The sequence below is a fragment of the Ornithodoros turicata genome, chromosome 2 (genome assembly GCF_037126465.1).
Source record: "Ornithodoros turicata isolate Travis chromosome 2, ASM3712646v1, whole genome shotgun sequence".
Lineage (NCBI taxonomy): Eukaryota > Metazoa > Arthropoda > Arachnida > Ixodida > Argasidae > Ornithodoros > Ornithodoros turicata.
The window spans coordinates 57955435-57977772 of NC_088202.1; the positions used below are offsets into that span (position 1 = coordinate 57955435).

Below are 22338 nucleotides of genomic sequence, written 5' to 3' on the forward strand. Positions count from 1 at the left end.
GCGCCTGCGGCGCCTGGTACGACAGGTACGCTATGTGATGCACGCAGCCGTGCACTAGATCCTTCCGATCGCTCAACACGTTTACAAACGGGACCAAAAAGTGAAACACGACACAGAAAGTTGTTATATTTATTTGGACATATAAAGACTAGATTCATTCGCAGAAACAACAAAAACATTTTACCGCTAAACTTAGCGCGCTGAAGTGAGCCGGAACGGCAACAGTGGGGTATCTAGTGGCGGCCTTCTTCGTTGCACGCTTTTCCGAGGTGAGTTTGGGGGACCTGTATGAGCGCCCTCGGACATTCCCACCATCACCACCAGGATCGCCATCTCCACTCCGATCATCATCGTCGTCTCTCATCATCGTTATCACTCATATTAGACCCCCTAGCAATGGTCCAGCGTTCAGCTTCTAGAGTGGAAAACCTCCCCACTTCATCGTCAAAATATAATTGTTGTTGTTGTTGTTTGTTGGGTATTGCTAAATATGAAACGTTACCATTACTCTGATAACAAGAAGGCGGTTCTGTGGTCAGCGCTCCTGAGTGCAACATGAAAGAAACGTTGGTCACACTAGGTGGGCATTTTCCTACGGCCTCACTCATCCTCACCTCACGAAGCACAGACTTTATTGGCCTCACTCACCCTCACCAAATTTTCCTCACCACTAACTAAACCTCAGTCGCCCTCACCCTCACATTCCATTTTAAATTTTGCCCTCAAAAACCTCACCTCAGGGCATCGGGATCCCGAGAGGCCTCACCATCCTCATCCTCACATGTCTTCACCTCATGAGGGCCCTCATATCCTCACTGCGCCTCATGTACTTTCGCCTAATGAGGACCCACATGGCCTCACGAGTCCTCATCCTCACGTGCCCTCACCTGATGAGGGCCCTCATGGCCTGACGTGTCTTCAAGTCACTAGGAGGCACATGAGCCTCAAAAGAACTTTCCGTCATGTTCACATGACACGTCGGCGTTGAACTACTGTGTCGGTAGCTGGTACTAATGATACTGCGCGGCATTAAACTGTTTATAGGGTTTCGTGCTGTGCTTGGATAAATGTGGTAACAGTTGTTACTGTCACAGTGAGGTTTAACGTTAGTGTTTGGCATCAGCATAGATGAGCCCGAACCCATCACCTCATCCGTGAGGCCCCTCACGAAAGGCCTCATGGCCTCATTTGTGAGGTCCTCCACGAAAGGCCTCACGGCCTCATCCGTGAGGTTCCTCACGAAAGGCCTCACAGCCTCATCGGTGATGTTCCTCACAAAGGGCCTCACGGCCTCATCCGTGAGTCTTCTCACGGAATACGTTGTACCCTCACGTATTGATGGCCTCACGACGACTGGCCTCATGAGGGCCCTCAGGGTGGGCCTCATAAGGGACAATGTCTCACGACTGTCCTCGTGAGGAACATTCAGCGTGTTCTGGCCTCACTCACCCTCACCTCATCGTCGTGAGGTGAGGGTGAGGCGTCTTCATGAGGGTCTTCATGAGTGAGGACGCCCAGCTATGGTCACACTCCACTCACACACTATAGTGTCCCAGTTGAGCGACTGTTCGGCATTGGTATAGGGCCGCTTTAGAATAAGTCAGGGCAGACTTACAGAGAAGAACTTGGAGCAGCAGCAGCTGTGTTTCCGGTACTACCTGCACAAGCAGTTCACATTGTACTAGTAAAGAATGTAGAGTAAAACTTTTTTGTGCTTGAGTCCTTGTTTTTGCTATTTTGGAAAGTAACTGTTGAAAACCAAGTGACTTGTAGCTGTAACTAAACTAGTTACTATTTCTGCAGAGTAATTGTACTGTGCTTGTCACCGTTACCAATCTACCGTTTCCGTGGCCCCGTTCCGATAAGCGCTCGACTACTGGGGAACAGCGAAAACAGGAAGTGCAAAGTGAAAGAAAAAGCAAAGAGGGGTGCTTATCAGGGACTTTCCTGAATGATTTCCTGTGGCTTCTTCCATTGGGCTTGAGCCGTTATTCTTACAGGTGCTGTCAACAAACGACACCATGCCAGCAACTGACCACCACCAAAATGACAGTCGACCGACCCATTGCTATTTCCATCGTTCCCCGGCAGTCCAGCGCTTATCCGAGCGAGGTCACGGAAACGGGAGATTGGTTAACAGTGGCGAGCCTAGCACCTTAACTTAGTTACTTTGTTCATGTAGTGAATGGAATTGTACCTCACTTACGTTTTCAAGTAACTTTTCTTAAGACTGACTTAACGATCTCCAGTACTTTTAGTGTGCGACGCTTTTTATAGAAAATTTGACGATGCCTTTTTTATGGTATCCCCGAATAAGGGGCTTAGTTTCATTCGAAGTCACGTACATCGCCCACGCATTAATTTCATACAGCACCAAGGAGAAAGAGAGCCACGATTTATAGAGCGGAATCACGAAAATATCAAAACCTGACGACTAAAAGGAAGTGTATGCTCTTGAAGAAAAGCCTAGGTTTTTCAAACTCAGATGGTTCATTTGCCAAATGTGCATGGATCACATCTTGTCGAAGGAGATGACTATGGAGACCATCACTCCATTGAAGACGTTTCATTGAAGTCCCAACAGTTTTCTGGATTTGGCCACACCTCTTCACTTGAACATAACGTCCAACACGTCTTCGGCATGCAAGTACCGTAAAATCGCACTCTGGCTGAATGGCCCGGCTTTTACGGGGAGCCGTTAGACTTCGTCTGTCTCCTGATTTTAGAAGTGACCCCTTCTATCATTATTTATGTAAATAAACCTGATTATCTCCCGCCCCTTTCGATCACTAGCCCTCTACTTCTTTTTTTCTGTTGTTCGGCAGCACAGTGCCACGTAGTTCGTTCAACGTCGTCAATGCCTTCAAGAGCAAAGCAATGCACAGAGCTCCGACGCGTGTGTCACGGGAGTCGACAATCTAAGCCCGTTCACCGGCACCAAGCAACGTAGGAAAGATGCTATTAGAGTGCCTCAGAGGCAGCTAAGGACAAATAATTGCACATGATTCAAACCAGCACTAGAAATTAAACAAGTTCTATTCCACTGCTCTGCGTCGCGGCTGCGCCGACAGGTTTGCCATATTCCCCAAAGCATATTCACCTTTATATTATTAGTATTGCTAATATCGTTGGTATTATGTATATTATTTAGTATTCCGCTTTGCAGTATTCCCGAAATCCCGGAATTTCTCTAAGAAAATCTCGAGACTGCGGAACGAGAAAAAGAGCCGGGATCCCAATGATTTCGGCATATCCTGGATCCCAACATGACGCATTACATGACTTACGACAACAGCGGTAGTGGTCCCTTGCATGGAACAGTGGGGATTTCTCGGCTGCACCGATAAAAATACGGGAATATCTTAACGCATTTTAAGCAATTTTATGGTCTACCCGATACACAGCAACTTACACATCTGCCGTGTTGGGGGGTAACTCGTTACTGTAACTAAGCTACAGTTTTTGGTAACCTTTTACTTAACTCGTTGCTTTTGAGCTCCAGTAACTTCTTGAGGAGCTCGTTCCTTTTCTAGGTAAGTTTGTCAAGGTAACTTGGGGAAAGCTCCAAGTTCCTTTTGTTCGATTCTCGTCTGCAAACATCGCGAGCTGCGTCTTCCCTTAGTTAAACGACAGCTACCTGCACGCCGGTTACCTACTCACTCCCTTGTTGTTGCGCGGTGAACGGTACACATTCTTTTTGGCCGTGTAGGAGGCTAAGCTGACACTCATCATAGCGATGAGCAGTGTATTTATAATGACTGAGGGCATTGTGTAGCTGGATTAAAACTTGGCGCGGTTCTACGACATGTCCGTGCGATCCTGTACACGAGTCCTGACTTGCGGCGATGGAATGTCCCAGCGGCCAGATGTTCGTGGCCTCAGGCTAGGAGGGTGCCGGAGCTGCTGCTGGTAGCGCGTGTTCATATCGGGGTGACTTCGTCGTTGTCCATGGACCTCACACGTAGAGGACAACTCATGGCACCTAAACTTTCAATGCCTGCTTTGCGTTCCGTTCAAGAACCTTATTACGAGATCAAAATCATTAAATCCCTCCCCAGAGCAGCACATAAAGGTAGGCTTCGTTCGTCATATCAGATACTGTTATAGTTTTCTTATATCAAAATAATTATAACACGGAAGGCGCCGCACGTTATGAGGTCAACATCTGAATTAATTACAGAAAGGTCAATAACTAAAAAGTACGTATTAGGTAGCAAGAAAGGAATTGCCTCAGGACGAGAGCCGCCGATATTTCGAACAGAGACTGTTCTTCTTCTGGCCGGCTCTCGTCCTGAGGCAATTCCCTGGATACTTTCTTACCGGTTCACTGGATTTCTACCGGTCTACATATTAGGTAGCTAGTAACTTGAGAGTAACTCCCTTCTTTTCCAAAGCAGACTAAGAACTTAAAGTTAATTTTCAATACCCGTAACTTCGTTAGTGGCTGAGTTAGATTGTTCTTTTTCTTTTCTTTTTTTTTACGTCTTTTGCACAGTAACTTAACTGGTAACAAGTTCCTTCTGTCGAGTAACTGCACCATCCCTGCAATTCTGGCCTACCATAATGTGAATTTGCATGGGCGGTACCTCACAAGAAGTGCCAGACTGTCCAATTTATGTTCACGACGAAGAGTCGGAAACCCTCATATGTTCGCGTTCTTTAACACATCATTAGATACGCGTCGTGCTATCGAAGGTGCTTGATGAAGCTGCTGCTAATACTGGCCGGTGGAACTAACGAAACGAAGGTTCAGAGCCCCTGTCGAAGTTCTTATGGATGTGACAGCTCCTTTTGAGCAGTTTTCTCTTTCATCTTTTATAGATGAATATGTACATTCTTATTTCCATTTTTTTCATAAGTAATGTGGAATTCATGGAATTTTGCAGTGAGAAAAAAGCAGTGACCTTCATGCGATCCTCGGCAGACTTAGATGCAATGAGCCTCTCCAAAAGACTATGCGCCATTTCAACACGATTAATACGCTGCTTTTATTGTATACCACTTCATAGGCAAACCCAATCTACAACTGCGACAATAGCCGATTTTCATGTCAGATTCAACTTAGCCTGCAGACCGGCCGAGCAGAACTAATATGCAGGCGCAGCCCGCACTTTGCATGCTTATGGGACTGCGAAACGAGTTAGTTGAGCAGAACTTTGCCCTGGCTATCTGTGGCTTCTGACTGGGACGCTCTGATAATTGCATGGTGTTGCGCTCGGCGTGTAATTGGCAGTGAGACCGGATGCTTCGGACGGGCATCAGAGTATTTCTGGTAACCGTGTAATTAAATACGGGTGGGGATTTTCGTTGCACATACACACGTGTCCTTCGCATATAGCAGTGGACCGTCTGGATCACTGCAAATGCAGATTTGGTCGTGGTACAAGTAAATTGAGTAAATTCGGAAATGCGGGCCTCGGTGGCCGGTGCGTTATATTGAGTGTCTCAGAGGAACAGCTCTTATAATGTCTCAACGAACGGAAGTCGCGTTTCGCATACACATTTCTAACAGCAAATGAAATACGTGGTGCTTCAGTCGAAATTGTTTCGAAGCTTGCTGTGGCACTGAAATTAAGGCTGTATTTCAAGTTGCTGTGCCACCATGAAGGTTACAACTTTGCGTGCGCCACAGAGTGATTTGCAACCTCAATCCGTTTTCTACCCGTACTTGCAACTAAGGGAGGGCCATGTTGGTGCAAAAATTCGAGAGAGATAAAGCAATTACGTATACGAATGCATAAATTCTGAAACACCTGTTCTTCGAAATAGTGACCCATGAATCTCTCGATCAGGTATGACACGATGGTCATAGATATTGAGCATCGAAAAACCAATAAAGCAGCCGCAAGGCGTCCTTGATGTACATCGCTACGCGACCCTCAAAGCCACGCCCTTCGCCCCCTTTAAGGGTCAGATATGCCGATTTTGAAGTGCCGCAGAACTGAGCGATATTCGCGCTGTGTGTTCATTAGCGAACACTGAATGTGTGTGCGAAATATCTTGGTCCAACTGCTTGTAGTTTTTTAGAAAGCATTTTTTTTTAGTTTCCCCGCCCACGCGTCATACCGTCGGCAAACCCTGCGCACTGGCGTACCGACGTCAATGCTCTATGATTATCTGTCTTTGGCTTGGCTGCTTGGCTTCTTTGGTTTCCTTCTCTCTGCATTGTACATCAGCAAATAGCTGTTATGTTATCGCTAAGCCGGAAACAAAGCCTGTGAACATTTCTTTTGCACGGCGTCGTTTGGAAAGCGCACTTCCTTGCGCTGACATGGCCTTTCATGAGCTGAAGCGATATAATCCTTGATATGCCACGGCGAAGTCGTCGCGAATGCGGCTTTCAGGGCCGGAAGGGATGTCCTCCAGCCGCTTTGTGACAGCCGTTTCATTACCGGAAACAGTAACGGAAACGAAATTGAAGAGCTGGTATCAGAAACGGATAACGGAAACGAAGATATAGCAGTAACGAGAATGGAAACGGTGACGAAAATACATCCGCTATCCTTCTCTGATTACCATATGTCCAAATTGCTATAAAGAGGCCTACGCCACCCTTGCTCACCGAATCAGAAGCGGTAACCCTATATCGCTGTCGCGGTAGGTAACAGGTAGAACTTTGCAACCATTTAGGCACAACATATGCGACAAGTATTACCTCCTAAAAAGTGTAACTGCCCCACACTTTTTTTCTAAGAGTGCGTGCCAACGCTTTATGATCGGAGAATTATGCACAAGTGCTGGTTTGAGGGACTATGCACTCAGTAACTGTCACCGCTACTGTCTTGGTGACGTCTGAAACCCTCTTGCTCCTCTCTGACACTGAAAGCAAAACCAAGACGGATCATACTTCCACTCGTTAATTTGGCAGCGACGTCTTCACAGTCTCCTTAATTCTTGGACGTCTAGCGCTGTCATTTCTGCTTTCCCTCTGCTCTATAATACGTATATATCACGTGTAAAATGACACCGTTAAACGATCCCTCCAAAAATTACAACCGGCTTTCCATGTAAACACAAGTTAATGCTGCCGTTGCTCTATACTAATAGTGTGCCGGAGGCGCACACTGACACATGGCGGTCTTTGCACACTCGATGTGCCAAATCCACCGACAGGTTCAGCGGTATTTCGAAATTTCAGGCGCGCTTTTTTTTTTAAACCGAGGAAAAAAAACGAAAAAAGAAAACGAAGATACATAATCACATATAAGAGAATCCAAGACCCCCATCCTCCTCTACAACTCCACAACTGACAGTTTTGGTTTAGTCCCTAGTCTAGTAGACAGAAAATATTTAGCAGGAATGTAGTGAGACATGAAGATTTCAGTAGCAGTACTTTGGTAGGATTCTCAAGACACGAGATTTAGTCCGCAGTGGCACTTTAACGTTGCAGATACGTACTGCACACCCTGCTCATACACCACACAAACGAGATACCATTTAGGAACGCCGCCCTAGTTTACCCCACGTCGTACGTTAACGTCGACAGCTCCAGACTAATCGCTTCCCGCTTTCCAGGAAGGTGCTTCGAACTGACGTTTCAGGAACGCAAACAATGCGTGCCGCACTTGAAGCTGACACTTGGAGCACCTAAAGAAGCAGTACGTGCTTAGGTGCGGATACATTCCCTTCGGCAATTTTGAATTGTTTTAGAATAATATGCGAACGCGAGCAAGGCTTGTTTGTATGAAAAGTGGTGCCCGCCCACGCAGCACAATGTAATGAAAGTCGAGTGCAACAGGGGTGGACGGTACGTGTCTTATCAATGTTCTTTGGTTTTACGAGTCTGTTCAAGGCTTCCCACCTATCCGTCCGCCCCCATTGCAGTCGACTTTCAGTACATTGTGCTACTAGGGTGGCTATGCGTAGGAAATTTATAACAAGTGCTAACGGGGATCACGCTGTTTTCACGAAGTCAGAAGGGGATAGTGAATAGGAGTGGAGCAATTCGCGAATTTGGGCAGCAGCTAACGACCTGTAGTTAAAGTACTGCACAGTAGTTCGAATCGAGTTAGAGATTACTTGCAGAACTGGTGGTTACGACTACTAGTTAAACTTTTTTTTTGTTAACTATAGTAGTTAGGTTACCGCGGGTCTTGAACTTTTCGTTTCTCGACATTCCTTGATGCATGAAAACGAGAGAAATAAATAAAAAAGAAAGAAAGAAACGCCAACTTTTATAAGAGATTTGCGTAATGTGCTGCAATGCCCAAGGAAGGTGCAGACAGATGCTGGTACCATGCATCGCCTGACGAAGTGCAAAGCGTGTGAAGTGACGAGGGATTTCATATGCCTGATGTCAGGATCCAACACTTTGCGAAAGAACCGCCAGTCCATTGGTTAGAGTGATTGAAGTGGGACGCAGGAGAAGTCGGAGCGTTGGTTGAATGTATATATTTGTCGTGAAGTAGGAATACAAAAATGCACCGGTAATGCCTGATGAAAAAAAAAAAAAAACTTTGTTGCGTATTGCGCATATTGCTCAAACAAGGCAATATCAGGAAATGTGAAGAACTCCAGCATCTCCCTCAAGCATCTCAAGGTGATGTTCCACAACGCATACCTTCATGTAGCCTCATTCTTCTTCTCCCCACACAATTCTGAAAATTCAGACATCCGAGGCTCATCCGCACCGTTGGTCTTGGATGTGTTAATGTATTACACCCTTGTCTACGAAGCAGGGCGCAGGCTGGTTCTCCAATGGGTTATAGCCCATTGCAGTGTCGAAGGGAACGAACAGGCCGACAGCGCCGCAGAAGCAGCTCTCTTGTCTCGGAGACGAATGCGTATTGCGCTGCTGAGAGGAGATCGTCGTTCCGTACTTCGACGCCTCGTGACTCCTCTGGCTTCCCGCCAAGGGACCGCTGACATTCTCCCCCCCCCCCCCCCCCCGCCATGCTGAGCAGAGTTGATCCAGCGCACGCTTTCCGCATGCCTCGACATACCTCTCGCGAAGATGCTGCATTAGTTCGTCGAATGCGCCTCGATGTGGCTTTTACGGCGCAGTGGCGTTACCGCTTGAGGCAAGTTGACTCTCCCCAATGCACTCACTGCGGTGCTGTAGAAGATCTAGAGCACATTATTCTCCATTGCACACAACACCAACCTTCGCGAACCGTATACTCTCCGAATTCCTTAACGAGCTGGACTCGCGTCCCCTCCCTCTCACAAAATTGTTTCGTCCCTGATCACATCCATCCCACCCATAGCTGGGCGTCCTCACTCATGAGGACCCTCACGAAGACGCCTCACCCTCACCTCACGACGATGAGGTGAGGGTGAGTGAGGTCAGAACACGCTGAATGTTCCTCACGAGGACAGTCGTGAGACATTGTCCCTCATGAGGCCCACCGTGAGGGCCCTCATGAGGCCAGTCGTCGTGAAGCCATCAATACGTGAGGGTACAACGTATTCCGTGAAAAGCCTCACGGATGAGGCCGTGAGGCCTTTCGTGGGGGACCTCACGGATGAGGCCATAAATCCTTTCGTGAGGGGCCTCACGGATGAGGTGATGGGTTCGGGCTCCTCTATGCTGATGCCAAACACTAACGTTAAACCTCACTGTGACAGTAACAACTGTTACCACATTTATCCAAGCACAGCACGAAACCCTATAAACAGTTTAATGCCGCGCAGTATCATTAGTACCAACTACCGACACAGTAGTTCAACGCCGACGTGTCATGTGAACATGACGGAAAGTTCTTTTGAGGCTCATGTGCCTCCTAGTGACTTGAAGACACGTCAGGCCGTAAGGGCCGTCATGAGGCGAGGGCACGTGAGGATGAGGACTCGTGAGGCCATGTGGGTCCTCAATAGGCGAAAGTACATGAGGCGCCGTGAGGATATGAGGGCCCTCATGAGGTGAATATACGTGAGGCCAAAAGGGTTGTGAATAGCCTCACGAGGTGAAGACATGTGAGGATGATGATAGTGAGGCCTCTCGGGATCCCGATGCCCTGAGGTGAGGTTTGTGAGGGCAAAATTTAAAATGGAATGTGAGGGTGAGGGCGACTGAGGTTTAGTTAGCGGTGAGGAAAATTTGGTGAGGGCGAGTGAGGCCAATAAAGTCTGTGCTTCGTGAGGTGAGGATGAGTGAGGCCGTCGGAAAATGCCCACCTATGATCCCACCAACACTCTGCCGTCAAAGCTCTCTTCACCTTTCTGTATACCATAGCACTTCGATCGATATTGTGTAGGGCTCATTATTTCATTCCCCACATCACCTCCAGCAATGGGATAGAGTATCGCTTCTGGCGATGAAACACCCCATTCATCATCTTGTAATAAAGTTGTTGTTGTTGTTTCCTTTAGTTGTGGGTACGCAGACTTCCCGTCTGGTTCCTTCTGTCCTTGTCTCCCTGCTGCGTAAAACTTTAAGTATGAGCATCGGGGTGACACTTAAAGTTGGCTCGAAACAGTGTAGTACGTCAAGCTGTCCACCAGGAGCACGGCTGCCTGCACGATCGGCTCGCTTGACTTCGGCAAGTCCCTCTGCTTCTTTTTTTAATTCCGCGTGAGCGCCTTTAAGCAACTGTAGTTATGAGCGGCGTACAGACGTTTGCAGATGGAGAGAGGACAGCAGGAAGGAGTGGAAAACAGGGGGTTAGTATGTGTCGTGGGCCGATTTCAGGGACAAGTGTACCGACATTCGTGTGGAAAGTCTGCCGGCCAACCTCAGACACACAGCCGGTGACGGGATTCGAACCCGCGTCACATCCCAGCCGCGGAGTGGAAAGCGATCACCTCAACAAACTAAGGCACACGAGCCTGGTCCCCGTGCCTCTCTTTCACTGCTAACGCGGTCTATGTCAAAGAGTCACATGACCAGGTTCTTAATCGCTTCATCGTCGTTACGATCGCTACAAGCTAACGAGTGGCGGGAAATTCAAAAAGGCGGGCACGTGATAAAACACGTGCACGGCGCTCTTCGCGCGATACGTGAAGGCCGTGGTACACGTCCCGCGCAATGTGTCACGTGCCCACCTTTTTGAATTTCCCGCCACTCGTTAGCTTGTAACGACCGTAACGACGATGAAGCGATTAAGCCCCCAGCCCTGCCAGGGGGATAGGTGACGCCACGACGCACCCTCCTCCTTCACACGATCTCCGACACGCTCTTTCCAAGAGGGAATGATTTTTGAAAGGGGTGTGGACCAGTGGGCCTCCAGCGCACGTTCCAGGCGACATGTGTTCGTCGTTCTTTCGCAGAAGCACATTTTATTCGTTGCAGAACACGCAGCACCCAAAAAAATATATAACAAATACGGGGTCCACCTAGTGATCCCTCAACGTTGAGTCTTGGATCTCGACAACGAGGTGCGTGGCGATAGGCTGGTAGGTTTTTATTGAAAAAAAAAAAACGTGATATAGTGGTTATGGTGGGCTAGAAATACGGGTGTGCCAATCCGCCTATCCAATGCATGGGGAAGGGGGGTCCCTCCAGTGAAGGATAAATCGAGTCGTCGCTCGCAGCGAACCATGCGGATTCGCCACGAACTACAAAGGAAAACTAAGTCTCCACCCGTGGTCTCCGTGTAAGTAATAAAACATTTTTGATGTCGAAGCTTTCTTCAGCGGCAACTGTTCCTTCTGCTTGCATTTATGGTTGTCAATTAGGGGACAGTACGTCGAAGTCCTCACGTAACAACGGCAGATGGGTGTGCCTAATGGCACACACCTGAACGTCTCGATGTGATAACACATGCCGGATGGCGGATGTTCGTTCGTCACCTTATCAGTAAAGCGCGTGCGCGTGTACATGCTTTGATTCCCAAGTTCGGTGAACAAGAAAATAAATAAGGAAAAAAAAAAACGCTATCTCGTCTACTTCTTGCTTCGACAGACGTAAAATGAAGGTGTTCTCGTGGAATAACCATTCCACTGCTGAAAATATTTATAACATTTCTAACATAGAGTGAGATCAGTAGACAGCAGAATGGTTCCTGTTGTGGTTTCGCAGTATACTAAGGGCCATATTGGTGGGCCCAACGAATTCTGTCGTCTGCATTTAGTTCAAGCGGGGTTGCCCGTAGTTTTTAAAATTTGCTTTAAACTAATGGGCATGTCATGACAGTTTGTTGCAGCTTTGAGTACACTTCACACAGACAGAGAAAGAGGGATAATTTTTCATAGGTAAGCTCTTTATTTTGAGGAAAAATCTGTTTATTCGTATCGCATGCGTCTGACAACTCGGACTTGTTTGCATTGCTACTTCGCTGGTGCCATTACGTACTAAGGAAGTATGTGTGGCTGCTCCTATAAATCTCAAGACCGTGTATTTTCTATAAACAACGCGCTTGTGCTTGCAGGTTCCCGTCACAGTCGCTCAGCTGTGCCGAAGAAGCGGATGCAGAACCTGCGCCAATATGCCAGTTTGTTCCACTGTTCTTTTAATTTGTGAGGTACGGTGGAAGTAAATAAACTGCTGTGTTAACCTCGTATGTGCAGTCGCTCCTACAGCGTGTGAAGTCATGAATGCGCATGCTCTTCGTGCACAGTGCTACGAATTTCTGTAATGAAATACGCTGACAGCTGAACAACTGCAAAGCACTCGTGGCAATAACGTTATTTTAAGATAAGGAATAAGGAGTTTCATCGCCAGGGTCTATACTCCACCCCATTGCTGGTGGTGAGCCCCTTCAGAGTAAGGATCGAGGTCTTATTGTAGAACACACACAGAGGCACTCGTAGAACATAATACGATAACGGAGAAAGTCATACGAGAACCATACAATACCAAACCACATAATAACGAACGAGAACCACGGAACACCACACGAAAACCGAACAACAAACGAAAACAAACAAAAAATATAAAAACGGAAGTACCTTACAATAACAAACAGTGTGAAACCTTTCTGAACAAAAAGAATTAATTTTATAAGTTCACATTCACCAAATGCGTGTGCGCCCTGTGCACGACAGTTAACGACCCCTATTCGGAATACAGGCAGCGGAGAAGAAAAAGAAGGCAATTACCATTAAAAACTACAGGAACACGGCTGAAGCACGTTTGGAATACATCAGCACACTGATTCCTAAGGAAGATGTGTGCTAATCAGCAATGAGTGGCATTAAAAGCGCAATAAATATTCCAAATCAAATCGCTTCCCATTGTTTCCTATTGGGGCAGCCAGCGCCAGTGGGCCCTCCAACATGGCGGCCGGTTGCCGCACTTCTCTCCCACGCGCCCCTCTCCTATGCGCGATCCAACCTTTATACATAGAGATCAGTGGTTCGGTTCCCGATTAATTATGGAGAGCTAAAGCTGCTGCGTAAGCGGAAATGGAAACAAGGGGGAGAGTTCAAGATGGCAGCTCACATATGAGAGCGATGGCAAGTTGCGTTATTGATGGAAAACTGCGCTGCTGCATAATACATTGCAAACAGCATGGGGTGGAAAGGGGAAGATCATATTTAGAAGGATAGCTCTATAACAGCGTTCAGGGCTTGGCGAAACGATAAGTTGCATTATGAAGGAGCCTTCCGAAACAGACGACGAGAGATGAGTCAATTTGGCAGAATCGGATTCTCGGAGGCAACTCTTGACGTTCCCACCCTCTGTGAAGGGTGTGACCACGTTTTGGGTTGATAGGTGGCGTTCCGTCGGATATTCGGCCAGGGCCACCGAATTTTTATATTGCAACATGCAGCGGCGCACTGGCGTTCCCAAGCTGTTATTGCAATCAGGAAGGTGCTGTTGCTCGTACTTCGTCAGCAACGTTCTCCACGTTGCTGGAGTCTGCGAAAAGGTTATGTTGCAATGAGCATACGTGAGTGGCGCATGACGTAGTAAGGCCAGTAATAGCGAATTTCAGTAGATCGGAAGGTGCTCACGGTAAGCGTTTCGAAATCATGATAGACCCAAATCGCCTTATCCATTTCATGTGGCTGACATGTCGCTGATATTTTATTTGACAACTTCCTTATTTTACCGCTTTCGCAGAGCGCTTACAATCTACAAAGACTCCCCAAATCGTGTCTGTCGTTTTTTTTTTTTTTTTTTTGAGATAGTGCTTGCTGAGTGATAATGGATATTCTTAGTAATCATAGCAATCAAAGATAAAGAAGGCTACGTCTCACGAATTCTGTCAGTTTCTTCTGTCTCTCTGACTCTCTCTTTCTCTCTTCTTCCAAGACAGTTGCGTGGGGTTAGTAGAACGTTGTAGTGGATGAGGCAATGTAGTGTGCGAAAAAACTGCTATCATTCAATTGCCAGAACGTTTTCGATTAGCATGACGATTTCCAAACTTGTGGACTCTGCAGTAGGTTATTAGGACGACTGATTGCGATCTTATCCAGATGTGCAGGTACAGGTCCCGACAAAAGTTTATGGAACACGCGAGCGGTGTATTTTCTCCTCGGTACGACCCCCCTAGCGGCAAGTGGAAGCTCGTGAAATCAGGCCAGTTCACGGCCTCAGAGGGGTGGACGACTGCGCTCTTAGCGACACATTGCGGTAGTTTCGGTATGACTACTCTTGTATGGGCCCACGAAGTGAGCCAACAACACGTGACTCAATGATTGTGAAGACTGGGAGCACGCCGCTATCTATGATATAACAAGGATGAATCATGGTGGCAACACTTTACGACGTATTGCTTTTATTGGAAACTCGTCATAGAGAAGAGAAAGAAATCTATCTTGTAAACAATTGCTTTCTTATGGGACTCAGTGGTGACCGGCTGATAAACAATTGACGCTGACATTGATAATTGATTGACTGATAAACAACTGACGTTGCGTCACGTGTTGTTGGCGAGCGCAGCAGTTTAATCCAACTCATTTCCTGGGCATATACAAGGGTAATCGTACCAAAACTACCGCAGCGTGTCACTAAGAGCGCCGTCGTCTACCCCTCTGAGGCAGTGAACTGGCCTGATTTCGCAAGCTTCCACTTGCCGCTAGGGTGTCGTACCGAGGGGAAACTACACAGCTCGCGTGTTCTGTAAACTTTTGTCGGGACCTGTACAAGCAATCATAATCATGGAAAGATAGCTTATCTTTTGTCTGCAACACACAGGCGTTACGTCGTCTTTGTGTTCATACCAGTGTAAGATGAAGACATAAGTGAAGCACCATTTAATGACAGCTCTTCCGAAAATGCTGCCAGAGCATTCGATGTCTACAGAAGTTTTTTTGGAGACTCTGACAGTGTAGTTTCGGAACGGAATGCTGCGAGCGACCTTTCTGCAGAATATTGCGTTGAAATCCAATGTTTCATGATCGCACACTCTCCAAAATGACGGTGACACCTACCAAGTCAACAAAGTACGATGCAAGTGAAGGCACCAGCAGCACTTTCACTCACGGCATTCGCGAGTTTGGGGGCTGTGACGTGCTGTCGCGGGGCTCAAGAAGACAGAGGCCTGAGTGACATTCGTGACAGCATTCTTCAATGCGCATATGAAATCCCAGGCAGCGTTTCGAACTGCCAAACTCCCAAACTTATTTCAGCTATTTGGCCACATTTGGTAAGCGGAAATGCTGTCATCACTTCCCTGCACTACGACACGGTGACAGAGACAGTGGAAACTCGGTAGAATTGGTTGGGAAATGTTGAGAACAGTTATTCAAATGAGACACGTCTACAGACTCTGTTTCATCATATACAGTCAACCCTCGATGTATGAACACCCTTCGTTTCTCGAAAAATCGTTCATAAATCGAGGGATTCATAAATCGAGGTGCAAGGTGCGCGGAAGAGAAATGGGCTGAAATGGGGCGGGAAGTGCACTAGATTACGTTTATTTGTGAAAATACTCTGTAATTGTGCTCTGCGCCATACATTCGCTGTATTTGTCTTCTTCGGAAGAGACGATCGAAGTCTGGCACTTGACTCGCCTGGTCCTCGAATCACTGTATCGTACTGTGAATGTGATTCCAAGCTGAGCGAGCTGTCACAGCTTCGGAACGGTCCCGCTACTTCACTGTCACTATGATCACCCTGGGCACCATCATTTGATCACTGCACTAAAGCACCATCATCAAGCAGCTCACATATGTGTTCACCGTCAGCAGAGGTAATGCACTCCTCTATTCTCACTCTCTAATTATTCTTTTTATTATTTTTTTTTTCGGGACACTGCACGGGTGCTTGACCTTTATGCTTTGTTCATCTTTATTGACGGGATCCTAGTACTTCCCCGTGCGTCAACAACCCCGTTCATAAATCGAGGTCAGAACACTCATGTTTTTACGGTTCGTTCCCTGAAAATCCGTTCACAGTTCGGATATCGAGGGTTCATAAACCGAGGGAGAAATGCATTGAAAAAGTTTGGTTCCTTGTGACGCCGTTCATAAACCGAGGAATTCGTAAATCGAGGGTTCATAAAACGAGGGTTGACTGTATGTATTAATTCGCTAGGGGTTCGTTCCATTGGCCATGCATACGTGGTGCACATCCCATACCCCGGATGTTCTTACACGCAGAACTATTCTACAAAAGCTCGTAACCTCGTGCGTTTTCTCCAAGAAACGGGTCCTGGGCAATGACACATCTAGCCTACCTCCCGTCCACAGGGCACTTCGGTCTCATCCATCCTGTACACACCACCCCTTCATCACTTTTCTTTCTTTCTTCCTTTTTATGGCTGTAGTCTTGAGCCGTGACGATGCACACTCACGTGTGGACAACAACGGCAAGCCTATTTCGACATTACCCTCCCCCCTCGGTCTTTCGTTGCAGTGGTGCACTAAATTCTTCCAATAAACCGTCAGATATTTCAAGCACTAGGAAGTATGGCTAAATGACTACATCTAATTAGAGGTGGTGCGTAATAGTAATAATTGTAATGAGCGCAATATTATTAATAATTAGTATTGTTTGGTTCATCTGTACTCGCTAATTTTGTATCCCTGAAACGGAATAGCTTCTTCGATTTCGTGAAAGGAGGTGTAATTCGTTTAGCCTGTATACACGCCGTGTAGATTATACTCCTATAGTAACTTTTGACATGACTAATTAAGTGTAGCCATTTTAACCATACTTATGAGTACCTCAAATATCTGACGGTTTAGTGAAATCCTTTATTGTGCTACTACAACGAAATACCAAGAGGAGACACACTCGCACTCAATGGAAAAAACCTAGGAAGAAGCAATGAATATAACGTAACAGCTAGAGACTGTCGACATCTCCCAATCCAATAATCCTTCGTAACAGTTTAGAACCACTATCTCTGTCACCGAAATCAGAAAAGTAGTGCAAGCATCAAGCATGATAGGAAGCGAAAAATGCAAACCAGATGGAGGACAACACTATCACTGGCAAAGCCTGAGTCTTGGAAAAGACATAGAGAAAGCGATATGAGACTCAAACAGTGTCTTGTTTCTCGACAATCATGTGTAGTTTTGAGTCTTGTTTGTGCTTGTATTTGCGTCCCTGCGTTTGTCCAGACCCAGGGTTTGTTCATGACGGCCTAATGACGGACTTTCCAAAACTGGCCACCACCCAGAAGCAATTTTGGCAGAAAATAATTCATTATAATCTTTGCAAGATATGACAGGTGCGTCTAGAAATCAGGCTCTGTTACAACCCCTTACAACGTTGTTCATAGGAGAGTTCGTTGCTCCAACTCGGGCGTTAACCCAATAGTAAATCCGATCGAAAGCGCGGGAAAGAGGATAGCAACGCAACACAACGCAAGCGCAGTGGACAAGCATAAGAAAGAGTTCCCGTTGTTCAGGCGTTCCGACGTCAGGCTCTTTACCAGACTCCCCACGGCGTGGAGTACCAAACGAGACCGAGTGCATACTGCTCAGCTACCAGCGATACAGAGCAACTCCTGAAGTGTTATCCCAATTGGCAGTTGAAGAAATGTGATAACGAAATCCGCCACCCTAAGTGTGCTGGAGTAGCCAGTCCAATGTACGTTTGGGACAACTCCTCCACCATTTTCTTCTTCTGCACATTTTTCTTCTCAAAACCGGAGCATGAAAAAGCAGAACCATTCTTCCAAACGCGTTTCAAATGCGGTAGCGCCACGGCGCCGCTGTTGGCGGAAAATTCGAACTGCTATTAAATGTCCATTGGAAAGTTTTTAAATTGTTGTGAAGTGTCATTTCCACGCGCTTACTTCTTGATCTCGATGTGCTTGCTATGGCTGTCGGGCTCGGTGACGTCGCTTCACTTTTACTGCTGTCGCACGACCCGCAGCACCCAGACGAGCACGTCGTTTACATTCTGCTGCTGGGCGCTGTCGTTTCTGTTCCTGCCACTCGGCACCCTGATCTTCGCACTCCCGCAATCGTTTCTGTGGTGTTGTAGAGGCTGAACAGTATGATAATCAGGATGATGATTTGAGTTTTAATGGCGCACTAAGGTTCGAGTGTGCTAAAACAAGTGCTGAAATTGTGACAAGATAAAAGTGTGTATGAGCAGTGGTCCGGATACTATGTAATGACGCGCACGGAGAGACCAACAGGCTTGATATGTTTTGCTTGTAGACTCCTGACGGCACACCTCCCTCTCCGAGGCCGCTGCGCAAACACCTGCTGGCGCCGGATCTGATCCTCCTTTCTACCTCCTTTTGCGCCGTCTCTCTGTCCTCTGCGCCTCCCACGCGCCCTCTTCAAGCCCAGGCGACCAAAACTTATCGCGAACCGCCGTCAAATGTCTGTGAGACTGCTATAGGGCAACTGTCAGCACAGTTCCCTTTCAGGTCGACCCACGACGAACATCCCCCCTCCCCCTCCGAGCAGCATCCGTCACAGCGGCTTGCAGGTACCTCGGTAATCACATGTCATCCAACGAACCAGCCGCCAAATAACTCAGTCCGCCATATGGCGGGAGCTGCATGCCCAGCCAGGGGGCTTAATCGCTTTATCGTCGTTACGGTCGTTACAAGCTAACGAGTGGCGGGAAATTCAAAAAGGCGGGAGGGAAATTTAAAAAGGTGGGCACGTGATAAAACACGTGCAAGGCGCTCTTCGCGCGATACGTGAAGGCCGTGGTACACGTCACGCGCAATGTGTCACGTGCCCACCTTTTTGAATTTCCCGCCACTCGTTAGCTTGTAGCGACCGTAACGACGATGAAGCGATTAAGCCCCCAGGATCGGTGAAACCCGCACGTTTTGTGGGAAAAAAATCCCCATCATTTCATCGTCTGATATGTATTATTTCCCTATGTTTGCACCTTATGAAACTATCTAAAATTAGTGAATAAAACAAACTAAGGCAGCGTCGAGTTTCGAGGTGTGCTTTCTATTTTTCCCGTGGAACGTTTAAACCATTCTTGCTAGCTCTACTGCGGCTGCGGTTCAAATTGGGCTCGGATTGGATTTTCGTAGCGCAGTACAATCCGCTGTGAGCAAACTTCGGACCACTATGTATCCAAGCAACATCTAGTTCAACCCAGGTTTGGGTAAAATACACTTGACACTGGTAACAATGGCTCTCTGTACGGCTGCCGCAAGCATTTAACGCGTCAAATAGGAAGAAATACATGAGAAGATTCAGACTTAGTAACAAAACGTGCTCCAGGCATACTCCGACCGCCATGGACGGACATACACGGCGATCATTGCTGATATTGAGCTACCACTTTAAAAAAGAAGAAGAAAAAAAAACATAGGATAGCGTCACCCGCCCCCACACCCATTGTTGGGATACTCGTATATTTTTCTGACAGTAAGAGGCAACTAAGATGAAAATCTATTTTACCTGACGCGTTTAAAAGAAGCTTAAAGAAGTTTAAAAGAAGAAAAGGAGAACAGATACTTACATCAACGTAGATGCCAGCGAGGCCGTACGATTGGCCTGGAGGTCTGTCACTAGGAATGTAGCGAAAGAATTCTTGGTTGTTCTTATACCACTTCACAGAATACAGTTCGTCTGACTCTAGGTCGAAGGAGCAGTTCAGCCACACTGGATCTCCGCGAATCACGACGCCAGGCATCTCCAGTCGAACGAGCCGTAAGCACTGCACTGCCCCTGAAAATGAAAAATAGTGTTCAGAGACGTGAGCGGGCAATATGACGCAAAGTTAGCAAAATACACGCTAAAATCACTCTCAGATGTTTCATAACGACGTTGTAATATAATTAATCTCTTAAGTGTGCATCGCGCTTTCAGCGCTTGTGTGTCCTGTACATCGGTCAGGTGAAGGTGGACGTGTTCTTCCGGGATTGCGCAACCATGCTTTTGTTTGGTTTCAGTGCTACGGGCGCTGTACGCGATAGAAGGTATGCAGCTGCACGTCGAGGAACCAGCGAATATGAATACAGAGAGTGTGAATAGAGTATAAACCCATAAGTCGCGGGGCACCGATATGTCAGACATAATGCGGCATGAATGAGCATGTAGAAAACTAGTCTCCCTCCGAAGCTTTCCTCCACTTTCAGCACTGGTTATATGCATAGATTGAGAAGTTACCCGTCAAAAAGAACTCGTTACAAGTTACCGTGTGCAAATTGTAACTGAGTTAATAACGCAGTTCTTCAGCTTGAAATGTAACTCGCAGTTACTGAGTTACTTAAAAAAAGAACGAGTTACTTCCAAGTTACTTCGGACACAAAATAGCTGTTCACCTCTCCCTGTTTGTAAACAAATTACGTCATAGTGTTCGACAGCAACAAAATTTGGTAGAATTGAACTACGCTCGAAGCTAGAGGTGAACAAGGTCGCCACGGTCTTGATGGGATTACTATATGGTCCCTTAAAGGGACGCGACCCTCGGTCCTACTTTTCTTTCAAGGGGAGGCAGCGAACAAGTGCCCGTTCGTGGAACGCAGCCCTCTCCTTCTGATTTGTTTCGGTTACAGTCTACCAATGTCATAATGACGTTTCTCTGGTAGAGGCCCATTCGAACGCTTTGCATCTTACTCCCTGTGGACGCACAATGGTCCCGCTTCATTTTAATGGCAGCGGTTCTTACTTCCTGAATAAAATACTGTCATTGATTGAATATCACGTTTTATGGCAAAAAATACCATGAAGGAACCGGAGAGAAAGCAAGAAAATATGTGGACGTGAGTGAAAAGCGAGTTAAAAGTAACTTGGAACTTAAGTTACTTTGGCGAAGTTACCTGAAAAAGGAACGAATTCCTCTGAAAGTTACCACGGCGCAAAAGTACCGAGTTAAGTTAAAAGTTACCAAAAAAAGGAACTTAGTTACAGTAACGAGTTACTTGTAACGAGTTACCTCGAACTCTGATTATATGTACGGTTAAGAACTGAATATTTATTTGTTCATTTGTTTATTAAACAAGTACCCTCTCACAGCCAAGGCCTAAGTGAGTGGAACACTCAACATGATAAAACAGAGCCTAACGGTAGATAACAATACAGAGAAAAGTTACTATCCTATATTCATTCTAGCACTGAACCTTGTACAGCATGCCTAAAGTCTCGCGCCGTCGAATATATACCAATATCCTGGTCATCAGTTCTGTTAAATATAAGTTTCGATCTGACTACAGGCGAAATCAAATACAGATGGTTCACATAAAACGAACGTGCACCTCTACAGCTCCTAAGTTGTGCATGGAATCCTACAGTAGAGAGAAGATCCGGGCAATCAACGTACCCATTAACAACGTTAAACAAGAAGTATTAGTCAAACTCAGTCCTACGTCTTTGTAGGGTGGTTATTCCAACTTTATACAGTACCCAATTATATTCGTCGAAACAGCTTCTATAAACAATTTGTCACACATTTTCTGAACTCTAGACTCCTTCAATTCTCTCTGGTAGTTTACCGTTTAAAAAGTTACATGCAACACACGCGAACTATGGTGTAGATCTAACTAAGCATCTATAGAGCGCTAAGAAACATTCCTTGTTTTCAAAAGAGGGAATCGCAGCACGGAAGATCATACCAAGTGAGCGCTTTGCTGATGCTACAATACTTCTCACATGCGGTTCCATCCTCAACGCAGAATCGGATAACATTCCGAGATCACGCACTACACATACCCTCTCAATGCTGTCCTTACATACCGAGTAGTCGTGCTTCACAGCGCCTTTCTTTCGCGTCACGGTAATCATTTTTGTTTTTCTTGTGTCCAGCTGCAACCCATTATTAGTGCACCAGTGTTCAATGCCATTAATGTCGTGTTGTAATAATAGTGCTTCACTGGTCTGCTCGATCTGCCTGTAAACTTTCAGGTCGCATGCATATTGTAAACATTCTGAATATTTCACATCGCTTCATAGCTAAGGCTTCAGGCTTCATAACTAAGGACACTATACCGGTACCGCCCACTTTTGTACGCCTTCCTAACCTTCTGGAAAGAAGAGATCAGGTCCCTCCTCAAGTCCTCCCAGCCCATTTTCATGCTCTGGTAGACGAGAAGTTTTTTACGTTTACGGCAGCATATACCGATGGCGCATCCC

General features: G+C 46.6%; 1 protein-coding gene across 1 annotated transcript in view; it reads right to left on the reverse strand.

The window, feature by feature from the left end:
• LOC135385466 (kin of IRRE-like protein 3) overlaps positions 1-22338 on the reverse strand; it is a 403730-nt gene that overhangs the window by 168046 nt on the left and 213346 nt on the right. The window contains exon 2 of the mRNA XM_064614796.1: positions 19727-19935. Within this exon, the coding sequence (XP_064470866.1) occupies positions 19727-19935 (209 nt within the window). The remainder of the gene's footprint in view (positions 1-19726; positions 19936-22338) is intronic.